Source organism: Sus scrofa, chromosome 1 (assembly GCF_054392235.1).
Source record: "Sus scrofa isolate SSC_HxYL_T2T_F1_AM1 chromosome 1, Sscrofa_HxYL_maternal_Yorkshire_Landrace_v2.0, whole genome shotgun sequence".
Lineage (NCBI taxonomy): Eukaryota > Metazoa > Chordata > Mammalia > Artiodactyla > Suidae > Sus > Sus scrofa.
In genome coordinates, this window is record NC_139383.1 from 204110092 (window position 1) to 204130573 (window position 20482).

The window sequence follows — 20482 nt, forward strand, 5'->3', positions numbered from 1 at the left end:
ATATTCATAAGATTGATGTCAGAGAATGTTTTGCCTACGTACTCTTCAAGGAGTTTGATGATGTCTTGTCTTATATGTAAGTCTTTCAGTCATTTTGAATTTATTTTCATGCATGGTGTGAGGGTGTGTTCTAGTTTCACTGATTTGTAGGCAGCCGTCCAGGTTTCCCAGCAATTCTTGCTGAATAGACTCTCTTCCCCATTTTATGCTCTTGCCACCTTTGTCAAAGCTTAGTTGACTATAGGTGTCAGGGTTTATTTCTGGGCTCTCTATTCTGTTCCATTGGTCTGTCTGTCTGTTTTGATACCAGTCGCACACTGTCCTGATGACTGTGGCTTTGTAATATTGCTTAAAGTATGAAAGAGTTATGCCTCCTGCTTGGTTTTTGTTTCTCAGGATTGCTTTGGCGATTCTGGGTCTTTTGTGGTTCCATATAAATGTTTGGATTGTTTGTTCTAGTTCTGTGAAAAATGTCATGGGTAACTTGACAGGGATTGCATTGAATCTGTAGATTGCTTTGGGTAGTATGGCCATTTTTACAATATTAATTTTTCCAATCCAGGAACATGGAATATCTTTCCATTTCTTTACATCTTCTTTAATTTCCTTGATTAATGTATTTATAGTTCTCAGCATATAAGTCCTTTACCTCCTTGGTCAGGTGTATTCCCAGGTATTTGATTTTTGGGGGGTGCAATTTTAAAAGGTATTTTTTTGTGTGTGTTCCTTTTCTAATATTCATTGTTAGTATATAGAAATGTGACTGATTTCTAAATGTTAATCTTATATCCTGTTGCATTGCTGAATTTGCTAATCAGTTCAAGTAGTTTTTGGGTTGAGTCCTTAGGGTTTTCTATGTATAGTATCATGTCATCTGCATACAGTGACAGTTTTATCTCTTCTCTTCCTATTTGGATGCCTTTTATTTCTTTTGTCTAATTGCTGTGGCTAGGACTTCCAGTACTATGTTGAATAGCACAGGTCAGAGTGGGCATCCCTCTCTTGTTCCAGATTTGAGTGGGAAGGCTTTCTGTTTTTCTCTGTTGAGTATTATATTGGCTGTGGGTTTGTCATAAATGGCTTTCATTATGTTCAGGAGTGTTCCCTCTATACCCACTTTGGTGAGAATTTTTATCATAAATGTATGTTGGACTTTCTCAAATGCTTTTTCTGCATCTCTTGGATGATCATATTATTTTTGACTTTTCTTAATGTGGTATATGATGTTGACTGATTTGCAAATGTTGAACCATCCTTGTGCACCTGGGATGAATCCCCCCTGATCATGGTGTATGATCTTTTTGATGTTGTGGGATTCGGTCAGCCAGAATTTTGTTGAGAATTTTTGCGTCTATATTCATCAAAGATATTGGCTGATAGTTTTCTTTTCTGGTGGTATCTTTGTCTGGTTTTGGAATTAGGGTGATGGTGGCATCATAGAATGTCTTTGAAGTCCTTCTTCTTAAATCTTTTGGAAAAGTTTAAGGAGGATGGGTACCAGATCCTCTTCATATGTTTGGTACAATTTGCCTGTGAAGCCATCTGTTCTTGGGCTTTTACTTGTAGGGAGTGTTTTTATTATGTATTCAATTTCATTCTAGTGCTTCGTCTGTTCAGTTGATCTATTTGTTCTTGATTCAGTTTTGGCAGGCTGTAAGATTCTAGAAGATGTCAATTTCTTCCAGATTGTCAAAGTTGTTGGCATATAGTTGTTCATAGTATTCTCTTATTTTTTTTTTTTGTATTTCTGCAGTATCCATTGTGATTTCTCCTTTTTCATTTCTAATTTTGTTTCTTTGGGTTCTTCCTCTCCTCTTCTTAGTCTAGCTAGAGGTTTGTCAATTTTGTTTCCCTTTTCAAAGAACCAGCTCTTGGTTTTATTAATTTTCTCTACTTTTTTTTGAATCTCTATTTTATCGATTTCCTCTTTGAGCTTTAGGATTTCCTTCCTTCTGCTGACTTTAGGTCTTTTATGTTCTTCTAATTCATTTAGATGGTGGGTTAAGTTGTCAATTTGAGAGTTTTCTTCTTTTTTGAGGATAGCATGTGTTGCTATGAGTTGCCCTCTTAGCACTGCTTTTGCAATGTCCCATAGATTTTGAGAGATTATGCCTTCATTATTGTTTGTCTCGAGGTATTTCTTAATTTCCTTCTTGATTTCCTCATTGACCCATTGGTTTTTTAGGAGCATGTTGTTTAGTCTCCATGTAGTAGGTTTTCTCATTTCTTTTCCTGTGGTTGATTTCTAGTTTCATGCCATTGTGGTCACATAAGGTAGCTGAAATAATTTCTATGCTCCTAAATTTGTTGCGGTTAGCTTTGTGCCCCAATATGTGATCAATTCTTGAGGATGTTCCATGCGCACTTGAGAAGAATGTGTATTCTGATTTTTTTGGATGTAGTATCCTGAAGACACTACAGTAAGTTTAACTTTTCTGTTGTTTCCTTTAGGATTTCTGTTGTTTTATTGGTTTTCTGTCTAGAGGATCTGTCCATTGATGTGAGTGGGGTGTTAAAGTCTCCTACTGTGATTGTATTCCCATCAATTTCTCCCTTTATGTCTGTTAATATTTGTTGTATGTATCTGGGTGCTCCTATATTTGGGGCATATATGTTGATGATAGTAATATCCTCTTCTTGAATGGATCCTTTAACCATTACTTTCTTTTTTTTTTTTTTTTTTTTTTTTTTGCTATTTCTTTGGGCCGCTCCTGCGGCATATGGAGGTTCCCAGGCAAGGGGTCTAATCGGAGCTGTAGCTGCCAGTCTATGCCAGAGCTACAGCAATGCAGGATCCGAGCCGTGTCTGCAACCTACACCACAGCTCATGGCAACGCCAAATCGTTAACCCACTGAGCAAGGGCAGGGACCGAACCCGCACCTCATGGTTCCTAGTCGGATTCGTTAACCACTGCGCCACGACGGGAACTCCCTTTAACCATTAAATAGTGTCCTTCTTTGTCTTCCTTTATGGCCTTCGTTTTAAAGTCTGTCTCTTCTGATATGAGTATTGCAATTCCTGCTTTCCTGTCATGTCCATTGGCATGAAGTATTTTTTCCCACCCCCTCAGTTTCAATTTATATGTGTCCTTTGTCCTAAGGTGTGTTTCTTGTGGGCAGACAATTGAAGTGTTTTGCTTTTTTATCCAATCAGCTATTCTGTGTCTTTCGATTGGAGGATTCGTTCCATTGACATTTAAGGTGATAAATTATAGATGATTATTTATTGCCATTTTAAACCTCATTTTCCAGTTGATTCTATGAGTCTCCATTCTTCCATTCTTTTTTTGGTTGGATGGTCTCCAATTATTTTCTGATTATTTTTCTTTTCACTTCTTGTGTATGTAGTGTTTGGTTTTGATTTGTGCTTGCCCTGTTTTTTAAGTATGAGAACCCCTTCCTATAATTGTGTGCTTTAGCCTGATAATCCTGTAGGTTCAAACACTTCATTACCATACTAAAATTTAAAAAAAAGAATATTAAAAAAAGAATCCATTTATTTCCTTACTTCCCTTGCCCACATTTTATAATTTTGATGTCTCTTTTCCTTTTTAATTTTATTTTGTTTTAAACATCTTCATGATTAGATCTGTATGCTGGCTTATTTGAGTGACTGCTCTCTGATTGTGGTTTCCTCCATCCAAGTTCTTCTTCTTCTTCTTTTTTTTTTTTATTGATTTAGAGAAGCCCTTTCAATATTTCTTTTAGAATGGCTTTTGTATTGCTGTATTCTGTTAGCTTTTGTTTGTTGGAAAAATTTTTATTTCCCCTTCTGTTTTAAATAATATTCTTGCTGGATAGAGTACTCTAGGTTGCATATTTTTTCCTTCCAGTGCTTTAAATGTCTCTTACCATTCCTCCTGGCCTGTAGAGCTTCTGTAGAGAAATCAGATGATAGCCTTAAGGGGGTTCCCTTTTAAGTAACATTTTGCTTTTCTCTTGCTGCCTTGAGGATCCTCTCTTTATCGTTGACTTTTGCCATTTTTATTATAACGTGTCTTGGTGTGGGTCTATTTGGGTTCAACTGTTTGGGGCCCTCTGTGCTTCCTGTATCTTGAAATCAGTATCCTTTAGATTTGGGAAGTTTCCAGTAATAATTTCTTCAACTATATTTTCAATCCCCTTATCTTTTTCTGCTCCTTCTGGAATTCCTATTATGCATAGATTGGCCCGCTTTATATTATCCCATAGGTCTATTACACTGCTTTCATGTTCTCTTCATTTGGTTTTCTGTCTGCTGTCTTGTTTGGGTGATTGCCATTGTTCTATCTTCCACATCACTAATTCATTCTTCTGCATTATTCATTATGGTTTTTACTGCCCTTAGCTCAGTCTGTATCTCTGCAAATGAATTTTCTAGTTTTTCTTGGCTCCTCCTTATATTTTCTAGCTCCTTTCTGAGGGAGTCTGCATTAATGTTCATATCCTCTCTTAATTCCTTCAGTATTTTCACTATCTCCATCTCCCTCTTGAACTCCAAGTCTGTCAGACTGCATAGGTCTGTTTCATTGTTGACTGCTTTAGGTGAGTTCTCCTGTTGGTTTAACTGGAAATGGTTTCTGAGCTTCTTCATCTTGCTTGTTATTTTCTTTTTCTTGGTGGAGGTGCACTCCCTGTGGCCAGGCAGAGTTTGCTGTGGAGTGTTTCCCAAGGGCTGGCGGTGTTGGCAGTGAGGCATCAGGGCATTTCCTGGGGGTGGGCAGGGCTAGCAGGGTCACTCTGAAGCAAAGGAGGACTTCCTGAGTGCAGACAAGACTGGCAGGACTTTACCATGATGGTGGCGCACTTCCTGTGGCCGGGCAGGGTTTGCCCTGGCACTCCTGAACTGACTTCCCGTGGCCGGGCAAGGCATGCCCCGGCACTTCTGGGATGCGGAGCTCTTCCGGGGGCGGGCAGTGATGGCTGGCTGTTCTGCAGAAGTGCAGCACCTCCCAAGGGCAGGCGGGGCTAGGTGGGTCACTGGGAGGCAAAGAGCACTTCCCCAGGGTGGGCAAGACTGGCAGGACCACACTGCGATGGAGGCAGACTTCCCATGGCTGGGCAGGGCTTTCCCTAGAGCTTCTGGGCCACAGAGCTCTTCCAGGGGGCAGGCAGTGCTGGGCAGCTGCTCTGTGGGGAGCACAGCTATTATTTAATTTTTTTAAATTGAAAGACAGTACAGCAAGATGATTAAGAGGACAGACTCTTGAGTCAAACTATCTGGGTTCAAATTTCGGCTGTGGATTCTAGAAAAGCTATTTAAATTCTGGGTTTAACATCTTTGCAATTTAGTTTTCTAATTTTTAAAATGTATATAAAATAGCATTACCTATGTCTTTCAGGTTGCTATAATTTAGCCATATATTGCATATGAGAAGTACCTGTCATATAGGAAACATTCAATTTTAGCTGTTATTACCAATGGAGAAATGTAGGTTAAAGTTTTTTTAAGAACTAAAAGGGAAACACTAGTAGAATTATAACTACTACAGGGGAAAAAAATCAAAGAAAATATGGTCACTCCATGTTGCATAAAAAAGAAAGAAAAAAAGAGAGTGCAGGGGGGATAGTGAGGGGAGAAGGGGTAATTCCAAAAAGACAGACAGAAAGAACCAACGAATGAAAGAAAGAAAAAAAAGCAATGAAGCATGGAAAATACCACAAAAAAAAACCCAAAATGACAGAAGTTATACCAAAATTGTTGTAAGTATAAATAGGTTAAACAGCCTTATTAAATGACAAAAACTTTTAGATTATTTCTTAAAGCCCCATTCCCTACTGTATATAAAAGGTACTTTTAAAGAGAAGGGAAAAAAAAAAAACATGATATGTATGAAAAACACTCTTAAATTATCTTCTTTTTCAGTTAGCCTCTACTAAAATATTTTAAAAGAGAAATATTGAAACTAAATGGATAAGCAAACATAAATTAAAGCAGGCATGGCAATAGTAATATATGACAAAGTCATACTCAAGACAAAGTGCATTAAATGGGATTTAAAAATCTTATTTTGATAAAGGGCACAAATCACAATGAACATATAAAACTCATAAATCTTGAGAATCAAATAATGCAGAATTGAAATATAAAACACAAAAACAGCAGAAGGGGGAAAAATGGTACTGGGAATAGAAGACTTTAAAACAGTACCTCAGTCTTGAATAAATCAATTATACAAAAATTATATGGAAGTTTTTTGAACAATATTGTTTTTTATAGACATATGTCAAATTGTCTATACAGAGAACATCCTTTATTTTTCTCTCAAATATCCATGGAACTGTAACAAAAATTAATCAAATGCAGGACTAGAAAAAAAGTCACTAATTCTTTTTTAAAAAAGCAGAAATCATACAAGTCACATTTTCTGACAACAATTAAATGAGATTAAACTTAAGTAAAATGGTTTTAAAAACAGCAAAAATAAAGTGATTAGGGAACAGAAAAACATCCTCTGAAAAGAAGCTCACAACAGAAATTCATGTATTAAAAAGAAAATCAATATTAAATCAATATAATTAGAGCCCTGATAGAAGAAGTGTTTATCTCACATTCCAGGGGAGATGGTGTGGACATGACTGACCACAATGTTGTCCATGTCTCCATCACACTACTCAAGGGAAGTCTATCATCTTCATAAATAGTCAAGATTTAGATGATGTTCTGAGATCATTAACAAATTATTTTAGTCACTTTCATAAATTTCTGGGTGAAAGGGGCTCCCTATATTACCTATTATAATCCAGACTGAGTAGATTCTGCCTCACAATTTCTATCAAGATTCCAAGCCCCCAAACTAGGACATCAATCCTCTTTCCTACAGCATTTCCAAAATGTCACCTGCAGGATGTTATTGCAGGTGTGTGGACAGGGAGGTGGAGGTGCAGGAGATTCATAGCCAAGGCACCTGGGGCATGGTGAATTAACAAAAATGAAAATGTTCCCATGACTGCAGAACCATTAAAATTCTTTAACATGGCAATATGCATTGTGAACTCAGAAGACAAACTAGCAAACAGTGCTTCATGAATGTATATGACCCTTCAATACTTTTTCTCTAAAGATCTCAGGACCAAGGAATGCCATATGCTTTGGGAATCACTGTCACAGAATTATTTCTATGAGGGTTTTTTGTTTGGTTTGATTTGGTTGGTTAGTTGGTTTTTGCCATCAAAGCTATTGGGTTCACATTTTATTACAGCTACAAGGATTCTTAAGGTGTCGGGGAGATGGGGGAGAGATGGAGACCCTTTGTCAAAAAAGTACGGGCCATCATTCTGTCATGTCACCAAGTTACAAACAGCTCATAGCTCTTCCTGCTGAATCTTGAAAAAATTAAAATAAAATCTAGATTTTATGAATCAGATAGGGCAAGCAGGTTTGGAAACAGGTTTGTCTATTAGAAGACATCAAGCTTATATAAGAGAAAACAGTCACACAAACAAACAAAGGGCATCCTGTGCCCACATACGTTGTCCTTCAAAACAGCATCACTTTAAGAAGCTCCCTAGAGGCAAATGTGAAAGTAAGCAGAGTTTGAGAGTTTTCTTCTCCTATGAGTTCTCTCATTAATTTTTATATGACCCTTGTCATGATTACCAATATTGCAACTCAACAAATGCCCAGTATCTTTTAGCTTAAGCTCATTATCTGTCATTATTCACACACCCTTCTCCCCATGCCCCTCAATGAAATCTCTGTCTCTCTAACTATTCTACTTGCCACCAAATATGTAACACTTCTGCTCTTCATGCATTATTCTGGCTCCAGTCACACAGAAGACTTCCAGAAGTAAACCAATCACTAATTTCCATTGGCTTGCCTTTTGCAAAAAATGATGGCTTTGCCTTGCTCTCCTGACAATGATTTTTAGGTGTATGTTCCCCTCTCCAGTCTACCAAGGCCACATCTAATTGGATATTATTGGGATCATTGATAAGACAAGCAGGGCTTCTGAACACATATGCCAACCACCAACTGAAATAACAGTCTTGCAGAAGCCACAGGTGTGGGTTTCTTCATAAAAATGGGAATGAGTTGAAGACAATTACAGAAATACCCAGAGAGTTTGTCTTCTTAACAGAAAATCCTCCCTACCCATGAAAGACACCATCAGGCTGCTAACTTAGCCTTCAGCCTTCTCAGGACCTCTCTACAGGAGTTTTCTGCCCCCTCTGTTTTATCAGCTACTTCCTTAAAACTTCCATAAAAGACATTTCTTGACCTCAGCAGGTTACCCTGCTGACGGCTACTGAGAAAGTAAGAAGCACTGCGCACTCAAACATCGTTTGTCATCTTGTTATCCCCTAAACTGTTACACTCACTGTCCCCCTAATTCAGAAGAAAGCCCACCCCTAAGGAGATGGCCTATTTTATTTGTGTACTGCCTAGTTCTCAGTTGTCACTTAAATACACTCATCAGGGAATCAAAGGCTCAAGAGAAGAAAAAATGACACCTTTAAGCTAAATAAAAAGCAACAGAAGACGCTGGAAGCAGGTTCTAATGAGCTTTCTCAAACTTCCCCGGCCTGTCAATAATGCTCTTCCAAAGTTAAACAGATTCACTGTGAGACGGAGAGAAGGGATTAGTTTCCAGGTGTGTATTCACAGATTTGCCAATTAGAAAGAAAAAGATGATTTGAATATCCTTTTCCGTTAAAAATCAACAAAATTATATTACTGATGATTTGGAAAAGAGAGTAAAAAAGAAAAAAAAAAATCATTACAATCAGCCACCCTAGGAAAATCATTGGTAGCTTTTGTATTTCTTTCTTTTTTGTCCTTTACTGGGATTTTCTTACATAATTTTAATTGTATTATAAACTGTGCAATGGGTATCTTCCAATCAGTCCAACAGAGAAAGTGATCACACACTGTCATAAAAACAAGAATAAATGCTCTAAGGGTCACCATCTAACAGTATTTACTAGATAGAGGCACTTGGCTAACACTTTGCACGCATTAAGTCATTTAATCTTGAGAACCCATAAAGAAACCACTTCTATTTCCAATTTCACAAATGAGAAAAGTGAGGCCGAGAAGAGTTTAATAGCTCATCCATGTTTGCACTGCAAGAAAACACAGAGCTTAGGCCCAAATCTGGGCCCATCTGACTCCAAAACTTGTTCTTAACATTGTGCTCAAAACCCTGGAATTCAGGGGTCCCTCTGGAGAATGACTTCACCATTCACGCACACCTCCTTCCTTGAAGATGACCTTTCATGTTCAACTCCTCAGTATCAGGGCCCCTTATTGGTGCCTGTCCTCTGTTGCGGCCCATATAAAGATAGGTGTCTATCTATTGATTCCCTGACAACACAGATTTATGACTTGCTCATTGCATCTTTGATCTACCACGTATAAGTCAATATCTCCCATTTGACATGTTTTAAATGTGACTCCTTTCTAAGAGATTGTGAACATGGCATTCTAAGTCTCAATTCTTTCTTTCTCTCTCCTCCCCCGCCCCCCACCTTCTCCCTACACTACACTCCATTTCATCTCCAGAGGCAATGTGGTAGTATGTGTCACTGGTGAAAAGCCCTACTCTACCCTTTAAAGGCCTTAACCACTCCCAACACATAGATTCTACTTAGGATCACTTTTCTTGTGTCTTGCCAACTCATACAGTTACAAGTTCTCAATGAGATCTCGTTTTCTTATTCTCTAAAGTGTCCATCAGAAACTCTCTCAGGGTGACATTTTCAACCAATACTACTGGCTACCTAGGGGCAACCAACTACATAATCCAAATACTTTAACAAATATTGCTAACAACTCTTTAACAATCATTGCAATTATTGATAACTTGAGATGGATGATTAAATAGAACTCCTTTTCTTCATAATTACAATAATATTGAATTTTCTTCTTTTAGCTTTATATTATTACTATAATTTGCACATTTATCCAACAGAGTTCCTGGCAAGCATCTGGAAGATATCAATTTGGAAGAACCAAATACTAATTCTCTTATTATAAGAGAATAACAAAAATTTTTAAGTTGCAAAATTTATGTTGAAAAACATCCAGCATACATGTCCTCTGCTATAAAAATGTCTGTAATTATTAAATGTAATTCATATTATAAGAGATTTACAAATTGTGAATTCCACATAGAAATGTATTTTCCACCCCTCAGCATAACCCCTAAGTAATATCTAGTTAATTCTGCCCTTGGGGTATCATTCACATTTAATTTATCACTAATCCTTTGGAAGAAAACTGTTTCTCCTTAGGACATGTCCAAAAATAAAAATGACTAGTGTGCATTACAAAATGTACTCATTTTGGCCATGATGGGAGGAAGAGTTTTTAAAGAGAAGTCACAAAGTCAATTATTGTCTTAAACTTGGAGAGGACAAAGACCATGCATTATTGGAAATGTAAAACCTGAAATCAAAATATATGTTTTTCACTGCAAGTAACAAATTGGTTTTTCTTACGCTGTTCTACTCATTTAAAAGGAAAGAAAACTATCCCTTTTCCTGTCTCTCTTTCTCATTAAGTCTTCTCAAACTTCCCCAGTGGGAAGAGATTCAGTCAATAGGCTAGGTAACAAGCCAACAGGCATCAATTAAGAAGACCTCTCTCTTCCTCTCACTGAGACCAAGTAATGTGAGTGTCTTCTCTTTTTTTTGAGTTTCTGTCCCCCGCTCAATATGAAATCATCCCCGACATGACCTCCATGGCTCCTAAACTATTTGTTGATTGTGAACTTTAGACCTTGTGCTTTGGTCTGACAAGAGTACCAAGTGGTCCCAGGGACACAAACTGTGACATACAATAACCACTACAACTGCAGCCCACTTTTATAGGTGCATGCAGTCACCAAGTTGTGTGATTGTATAACCCCGATGGTTGAGTTCAAGTCACCTACCCACAATATTCATCTAAAATGCTGAACACTATGGATGTGGTTCAGCTGAAAATTGAGCCGTCTCCCAAACATGACCCCATTATTATTCCAAGAGGCTTTGATGATGGATCCTTGATAAGCACCTACAAGCTCACTCAAAGTCTGCAATTCAAAGTAAGAATTCAGATGCAGCCAGTGCTGGCTGAAGGAGTTTCAGGCTTTCTATTCAAAAAGGAAAAGATGGCAAAAGCCAGTCCTCAGTTCCCTGCTTGGCCTCTACCTAAATGTGAGATTTCTAGGCCTCAATTTTTGCATCAATAAATGACAAAGATGAATTAGACAGTTTCCTGAACCCCTCTGAATTCTAAAGTTTTATACTAACTACCACTAAGAATCTCAATGGGGTCAAAGATATTCTAACAAGCGAGAAGAACAGTGTCCTGGACACACAGATCATTACTATAACAGAAAAGGTAAAAGTGAAAAGAAGAATCCTCTTCCCCATTACTTTTCATGTGCAAAGTTTCACAGGCAAAACAATAAAAACAGCTGTTCAAGGGGATCGTGAATCTTGCCTGTTCTGAATCCCTAAAGGCAACGAGCATATTTTAAAACAAACATGCCTTGTTACAGCAAAGCTTGTGATGCACAGTTTTTGGATTAAATTCTTGAGATCTCTAAGTGCAATACACAAATAATACTAGTTGTGTATCTTTTGCAATATGGGAAACAGTAAAAAAAAAATCTCTCTTTAGGCAAGCCAGCATATGGCGAGAAGGGCAGATGTACTTTTATGAAACAGTTAGCCAAGTGGTTTCAGGTACGCCTTCTCAATGGAGAAAAAAACTGTATTTATCTCTGAACCTTCCTTTTGAGGGAAGAGACTTTCTTGGTTATCATCTTTTCCGACTCCTTATCACAGACTTGAAACGAAAATGCTCATCCTTCAGGCTAAGTGATTTATACTTTCACGTGTACATATATTTTTAGAAATATGCTAATAACATTCTGCATTAACACAGAGGATGAAAGTACTTTAAAGGAGATAGTTTAGCTCATTAATCCTCAGGATATCCATGAAATAGCTAGGAGAAAGGGATGGTTTGCCAACTTTTTTCAAATGACAGGAAACTACTTTAAGTAGTTTGCTTAGATTGGTCTAAGGAGCTCTGTGCAGGGCCTGATGGCATGCAGGAATGCTGATTTCAAGTCTGGCTGGCTGATACTACACTCCTCTCAGAAAAAGATCATGGCCCTCATCTGCAGCAATTCATTCAGTTTTATTCTTCTACCCTTCCTGTCTACCCCAGAGCCTTCTAGAAGCCTCTAGCCCCTGGCCATGGGAAACCCTGGAAAAGGGAAAGTGGTTACAATGCAAACTCAGCCTGTTTTTCCAGCCTTCATTTTCTCACCTTCTGCTTCACTCTCCATACATCCATGTTCTTGAAATTTGTATCTCGGCTTCCCTGCATAGTTTTACCCCATTTTGATCTAATAATCTCACTCTTACCTCATTTCTCCGTGTTTAATTTGAGGGCTTTTTTAAGAAATGACCCCCACTACCCACACTCAATCTACAGCTGAGGAGCACTGCCTGTCACTGGAGCCTCCGGAATGTCACTAGCCGTGACTGCAGTTTTGTGCTCCAGCCAAAGAAGGAAATGGGACAAATAAAAAGCCATCACATTAGTGGCAATCAATCCCGGCTTCCTTGGAGGTCTGAGGTCCCCACTGAAGGTGGCAGGGTCTCCTGATTGCTTCCAGGAAAACCCCCAAGAGGTCCTGCTAGGGCAAGGCTTTAAGGAGGGCATTACCATGAGGGTGGTGTAGGTGTAGGGGTAGTGGTAGGCCAGGTAGCAGGCATCCTCATCATGCGGGAAGGTGATGGTAAAGGTGAGGGTGTAATAGTACTTCCCAGATGCTCCCCCTGTGATGGCTGCACTCTGGAGATAATGATTTCTACAAGAGAAAGGAGAAGAGAGCAGAAATGAGGGAAAGGTGGGCACACAGTCACTTAGGGTTCTTGATACCATGACCTCTGATGTTACACACTGGCAAAATGTTCTTCACCCCCAAACACTTTGTAAGCGAAGTTTAGAAAACTGAGAACTATGGAAATGAGTTTGCTGCCAGGTCACGAGCCCAACCAGTGACATCTAGGCCAATGCATCTGTCTCCAAAATGTGGTTTCTATGCCACATGGGCCTTTCCTTGCTGTGTCTGAAAATGAAGCTGGAAAATGTGAATAATTATGTTTTCCAGGGATTTTATTATAAACATACACTTTTTCACCCACATATGGGTTTCCCCAACCCCTGCCTCTCCAGGGATCACACAGCATCCTCTTTTCCCCTGCACCTGCCGAGTGGGTTATTAGCAATCTCTACCCTATAGATCTTCAACTAGATACCAGCATTGCAGCAACCTATTTTGAGGATGAAGGAACAAAAGCTTAGAAAGATCTATTTGTCAAAGGTCTAAAGGCTAGTAAGTGGCCAACACAGGACTCGAACCCAGATCTCCCTGCAAAGCCTTGTACTTTCCACTACACGAAACCTGATTCCCAAAGGAATACATGTGTCACCCCAAATGTGGTTCAGTTTCTTACAGCTTGAGAGTGCACATTTTCCTTTGTCACAGATGAAGAACCAATTTTGATACTTCAGAGAACAGTATCAAAGTAAATTGCACCCAGAAGTACATTCTGAGCAATATTTTCCCTACACGCTGCTAGTTACGCTCCCTCCTTGCCTGTGGATGCTGAGACAGCTGTGCAGGTTTCCTGAGAAATGTTATCATCAAGGCTGCATTATAATGCAAAATACACCCGGACACCAAAAGATGTAATTCCACCTTTGAACATTTACAATGTGGGCTTACTTGTCCGTTGTGCTTTGGGGTTTTATTGAGGAAGAGGGTGGAGAGAGGGAAGAAAGAGCAGATAGTTATTCTGTGTGCTCTTGCAAATATAAAAAATACCAGCTATTCTTTTCTGCATTTTTTGCTACCTTCAGGACACCTCCCACCAAAGGAAAAAAAAAAAAAAAGCAAGAAAGGAAGAAAGAGAAAATCTACTGTCTTATTTCTTGTGGTGTTATGGTTTTTCAATATTCATAAAATTAGGACTAGGAGTAAGAGAAATTGGTTGTCCCATGAACTATGACCTGTCAGGCTATACATTTCTCTTGCCTTAGTTTCTGCCAACATGGAACCCTAGATCCTTGGTCATTCTAGGAAAAGCAGGAAATCCCCAATGATGTAAGACTATCCTGTCCAGGTTTTCAGCATACAAATAATAGGACCCACTTCCTCTGTGACTACAGGACTAGAAACTTCAAAAAGACATCTTCACCCATGGTAGCATCTGGATCTTGATAACTAATCGGGTCTCCTTCTCCAGATTTCCCTGAAGTTCTGTAGTTTCTCCAGAGCTAAAACTCTGATTATTAGCAAGTATGTAAAGAAGCAGATGGTAACTCAGAAAGCATGCAGACCCCATATGCTCTACCTTTTATTCTCTCTGCCTTCATTCATGTGTGCTCCACTGCAAACACACACTCCGTTTATCCTAGCTGAACCTAGTCAATTACACCTCCCTTGGAAGTGAAATGAGCCAGTCGACATGGTTAACATTTTGACAACCAACCAAATTCTGGAAGAGAGCCTCACCTGTAAGCGTACCTATACAAGTGTGCAAACACACACACCCCAGATATATAAATTCGTGAAGGTAAAGGCAGGTGAAAACACACATCCAGTGCCTCACCATCCCCAAGATCCTTGCCTATATGCAGTGGGGAAGAGCCTGTGTATTTCTTCAGGATTCATAAAATGCTGGAGTTCCCATCGTGCCTCAGCAGTGACAAACCCAGGTAGTAACCATGAGGATGAGGGTTCAATCCCTGGCCTCACTCAGTGGGTTAAGGATCCAGTGTTGCCATGAGCTATGGTGTAGGTAGCAGACGCAGCTCAGATCCCATGTTGCTGTGGCTGTGGCGTAGGCCAGCCCTAGCCTGAGAATTTCCATATGTCATGGGTGCTTCCCTAAGAAGACAACAACAAAAAAAGATTCATAAGATGCCCCTCAGGCTAGTGGGGGTGCTCTCATATGACAGGGCCTGGCTTCTTTTTTAGGTTTCCCACTGTGTTATTTAGTACAATGAAATCATATCACAGACACATTCACCCTTAAGCAAACTCAAACCTGTCCCACCTGCCACTGAATAGAACAAGAAAGAGTTAAAATAAGAATATAAAGTTCCCATCTCAAGGCTCTTTCCACCATTCAAACTGAAACTGGATTCCAGGCAGGGAAACAGCTATAGTGAAATATAAAGAGAAATAAGAGAATAATGTTTAGCTTTTGAGCTTCTGTGGGCCCAGGTTCTAGTGATTTAAGAGAAGTTTGGAATGGTAGTTTGGGCTATACAATATACCTTCTCACCAATCTCCCCAATACACACACACATACGCAACAGCCCTGCTATGGCTTGGGGGGCAAGAGTAACAGCTCCTCACTGATAAGCCAGCCCTCTCTAGAATGGTCGCTGATGGCTGAAATTTCAGAAAAATGAATAGCACTTCATTTAGAATGAGTTTCAGCTAAAGGAGTTTCAGCTGCAACCCTCATCAGGGTTCTATGCCACAGCTGAAACTAAAGCAAACACCAAGCTTCCCCACTGGAGTCTCCTGGCAGCATTGTAAAGGGAGGGTCCAGGAATGACTCCACCTCTAGCAAAAGTTTCCTCTTCAGAAATCTTTAAACTTTCCTCTTCAGAAATCTTTAAACTTTCCCAAGATCACCTTCAAAGTCAAGTGTTGGATCCATCTCCAAAGTGAAACCCTTAGCGTGTGACTATTAGATTTGGCTGTGATAAAGTGAGATCCCATCAACAAGTTATTTTTGTTTCCCAATTATGATATGAAAATATTGAGGGATACTTGCAAGGCAGTAACTTTCATCCTTTCAAATGGTTCCCATGCTCTTCCTTTGTTTTTTGTTTGTTTTTTGCTTGTTAGGGCCACACGTGTGGCATATGGGAGTTCCCTGGCTAGGGGTCAAGTAGGAACTACAGCCGCGGGCCTACACCACAGCCACAGCAATGCAGGATCCAAGCTGCATCTGCAACCTATAAGACAGCTAATGGCAACACTGGATCCTTAACCCACTGAGGGAAGGCGGGATTGAACCCGCAACCTCATGAATCCTGGTCGGGTTGGTTAACCACTGAGCCACTAAGGGAACTCCCCCATGTTCTTCCTTTGAATGGAAAATGTTTTCCTTATGCCTTATTCAGCCAACTCCTCTTGTTCCTTCAAACTCAAATCAAGTGTTTCCTCTTTCAGGATGTCTTCCCTGATATCTGCCCTTTTACATAGTTCTTATCACAATGTGTCTCTCCCTCACTGCCCATGCTTTATGGCAGGGATTATAGTTACCCACTTGTATATCTTCATATTTGGCACAGTACTTGAACCATTTGGCACAGTACTTGAACCTGGCAGTTGTTCAGTTAAAGTTTGTAGAATAAGTGGACCTATGACTCCAGAAGGAATCATTAGAATATTTAGCGTATTTTACCTCTAATCCTAATGATATCCTTTAAAGGAAAGTTTATTATACACACACTACAGATGGGGAAACTGAGGCTCATAGATGCTAAGTGTCTTGAGCAACCTCACACAACAAGCACAGTAAACAGGTTTCAACCCCAGATGTGGGCTTACTTCAAAACCAAGATGTTTTCATTATATCATCTGTCTCATAGGAGTGGATAAAAGGACAGGAGTTCTTTTGGTCCAATTCAGCAAGTAAGAAATTGACAGTTTGATCTTCATAAATCAAGATAGCCTATTAAAGTCTCAAATAACAGGAGGAATGTAAAATAATCCAGATGAGAGCTAATGAAAATGATTCATACCACTATGATTCTTTATGTCATTGATATCTGATACCACTAAGATGGTTCTTCTAATTATTAACAATTGCTAACATTCACAGAACATCCACTATGCACCACACACTATTATAAACTTTACATGTGCTTTATTTCATTTCATTTATCCTCAGCACAGATCTATCAAGTAGGTACCATTATTATTCCCTTTTATTGATGAGGAATCTAAAGTTGGGCAAAGCTGGAATAATTTGCCCAGAGTCACATCACTAACAAGGGGTAGAAGTTTGATTGCAAGAACTTTCTCTCCCTGATCTGCTCTTCTAGGTAGAGAAGAAGCTTGGGTAAAATCAAGGGTGATCACAAATCTGCCAGATCCTAGGGAGGTCATCTTGGATCCAAGATGATATGGGTAGATGAGCCATGCCATAGTTAAAAGTCTCCCCTCTGCTTTTCCCTGCCCTGAACTATTTGTCCTCAGGAGGAACTACACTTTTATAATCATAAAGCTATCAATGCAGCAAAGAGCAAAGTACACAAGTGCATAGTTATGAACTCAATCTATTTCCATTTGTACTTAAAAATATGCCAGGAAGTCATTTTTTTTTTCCAGTGTATGCATGAAAGAAGCAAATGCCAAGATAGAGTGTGCCTTAGATAATCTTATAATGACAATGGCTCTGTTTAGCATGGGGCATCATTTCAGTTAACAGGATCTAATAAGGCAGGGCAGCCAAGTCACTGGGCTGCCCTGTGTCTGTGGCATTTCCAATATTCTTTATAACAGCAAATCTCTCTCCCGAGATCTATGGGAAAGATGGACGATGGCCGAGCTCTTGTATGACATTCATCTTCATGAGTGAGCTGTTCAATCTCCTCTCACAAGCAAAGATAAATGTCAGAAGAGATCAGCCTCTGTGTATTACATGGCCACTCTGAACACGCAGCTTCCCTCCCTCTGCCCTTCAGCACCGGAATTACTGTAGACCAGAGCAGGGAGAGAAATCAAAAAGGTGTGAGGCTGTGTACCTTAGAGGGAGAGGCAGACCATAGGGAAGTAAATAAAGCAGATACTCAAACCATCTGAGGTTCCCTTTTGATTTTCTGGCTCAGTGAGCTGCAAGGTGGGTGGGCCAGAGGATGGGACCCAAGAGGGTGAGGTCCTCCAGGGGAGGGGCAAGAGGATCCGACTGAGCATAGCAAGACAACGTTGGAATTTCTCTTTAAATGTATTAAGATCTGGGTAATAAGCAGGAAGGAAGGCAGTCAGTCTAAGGTTTAACATGGGGATTGACACCACAGCCCTTACACTGTCCAAGTCAACCTACTGTGATGAATAATTATGAAACAAGCTGGATTACAGTACAGAAACTTTCTCTATTCTTCTCTGTTATTTCCTAGGGCTGGAATATGAAAAATACATTACATCTCTGGTTTTCCCATGTGTATCCACTGCTGTACCAGAGGCTTCCTGAGGGAGGGGTGGGAACAGCTCACCATCCCTCTCATCCTTTTTTTTTTTTTTTTTTTATTTTAGCTTCAGGCTAGAGTTTGCAAAAGCCTTCTCAAGTGGATTTACAAATTATATTATCTAAATTAAACTAAACCCTGCAATACAATTAACTTTTTTTCTAAATTCTGTTTAGAATTCAGAGATTGATAATAATATTGTAAGCCCTAATGACCAAGAAAATGAAGGAACAGACATGGCCTATTTCTATGTATTTTGTTTGGGTTTTTTTTTTTTGGTTTTTTTGTTTTTGTTTTTGTTTTGTCTTTTTGCCTTTTCTAAGGCCACTCCCATGGCATATGGAGGTTTCTAAGCTAGGGGTTGAGGTTGATCAGAGCTATAACCACCGGCCTATACCACAGCCACAGCAAGGTGGGATCCAAGCCACATCTGTGACCCACACCACAGCTCACGGCAACGCCGGATCCTTAACCAACTGAGCAAGGCCAGGGGTCGAACCCGAAACCTTATGGTTCCTAATTGGATTCGTTAACCACTGTGCCACGACAGGAAACTCCTATTGCTACTTTAATACTGGTTCTTTCTCAAGAATTCTTATTTGATATGAAAGAAATCTGACCAGATCTGGGAAAGTAATGAAAAATTTTCAAAATTATCCAAAAGATAATTTACAACTATATATTTTATGGTAAACCTTAAGGGTTTAGTAGTTATCAATAGTAATTTAACCATTTTATATTAAAAATGTAAAGATTTAAATTTAAAATTATTTTTTAATCTTTTCCCCATCATTTTTTTTTTCTTTTTAGGGGCACACCCATGGCATATGGAGGTTCCCAGCCTAGGGACCAAATTGGAGCTACAGTTTCCAGCCTACACCACAGCCACAGCAACATTAGCTCCAAGCCACGTCTTCGACCTACACCACAGCTCATGGCAATGCCAGATTCTTTTTTTCTTTTTTTTTTTTTTTTTTATTTTCCCACTGTACAGCAAGGGGGTCAGGTTATCCTTACATGTATACATTACAATTACAGTTTTTCCCCACCCTTTCTTCTGTTGCAACATGAGTATCTAGACATAGCTCTCAATGCTATTGTGGGTGGGCCAGTTGCGCAATGGATAACGCGTCTGACTACGATGCCAGATTCTTAACACACTGAGCAAGGCCAGGGATCAAAACTGCAACCTCATGGTTCCTAGTTAGATTCATTTCCACTGCACCACTATGGGGATTCCTTCCCCATCATTTAAAATTCTTAACTTCTTGTATGTTTTCTAACATATATAATAGCATAGTAAGGTGTATATAATTGATTTTTTTAATTAAAAATCTAAAATAAAAGTACATGTCTAGGTACATTTTATCAGAATACTTGGAGACCACCTTCTAAGAGATGATGGACTCACAAAGCAATCAGTCCACCTCCTTAATTGATCATTGTCATCATTTTTTAAAGGAAATGAACAGCCCATTCTTTCTGAGCTCCCCTTTTCCTTTCACTCTCTCATATATATACTGAGGTACCATGGATCATGGTTGCCTGTGCAATAACACCCTGGCGCCCCCTTTAGAACATTTCACTAAATCTGAGAATGTAACAGAAATAGACCTTCTGTGTTCCTGATGACATCTTGGAGACAGGGAAATAAGGAGGTAAAATTCTCCCAAATTAATACATTCAAGAGAATAAAGGCATGGACAAAGAAAAAAAAAAAATCTCCTAAAGCAGATCAACTGGAAGATTGCGACAGGTAAAAGGGAGAAATACATTGTGTAATCTAGGCATTTCATGACAGGGAAAGGTACTCAGATTTGCAGTTGAATAGAGATACACATATCTATCCTGTTGTTAGCCCATGTTATTGGAAATATGTTAACAAAATGTGGTGAATCATTGTAAAACAAACTACATTACAATGTAGCACACTTATCCATTCATCTCTATTGTATTCATGGCTGGAACATGAAAAATGAATTACATTACACATTCATGGTTTTCATGTTACCCCTTGGTTGCTCTTTAATCACATAACAATTGTCTTGTTAATGAATCTAAAAGCTATTAACGTTAGCACTGGCATTCTTTAGGCCAAGGCTATGCTTGGGATGTATGATTTCTTCCTTCTCTTGGCAGATGCTTAGTCTCCTTAAGCTGTTTCTTATCCCCCTCCAGGGAGAGCTATTTCCCACTGGGAGAGGATGCTAAAGAGTATGTTGGTCCAATCTCTTACTGAGCTCCAGATCCAAGTCCTCCAAGAGCTGGGTCTTTCAC

General features: G+C 39.3%; 1 protein-coding gene across 15 annotated transcripts in view; it reads right to left on the reverse strand.

Moving 5' to 3' along the window:
* Positions 1-20482, reverse strand: part of AGBL1 (AGBL carboxypeptidase 1) — a 1231135-nt gene that overhangs the window by 713371 nt on the left and 497282 nt on the right. For 13 of the 15 annotated variants that reach the window (XR_014820420.1, XR_014820412.1, XR_014820416.1 and 10 more), the window contains one exon: positions 12653-12797. The exons of the other annotated variants lie outside the window; for them this stretch is intronic. Coding sequence is in view for 9 of the 13 variants with exons in the window: in XM_084983081.1 (XP_084839207.1) it covers positions 12653-12797 (145 nt within the window). In the remaining 4 variants the exon portion in view is untranslated. The remainder of the gene's footprint in view (positions 1-12652; positions 12798-20482) is intronic. 15 annotated transcript variants of the gene reach the window in all.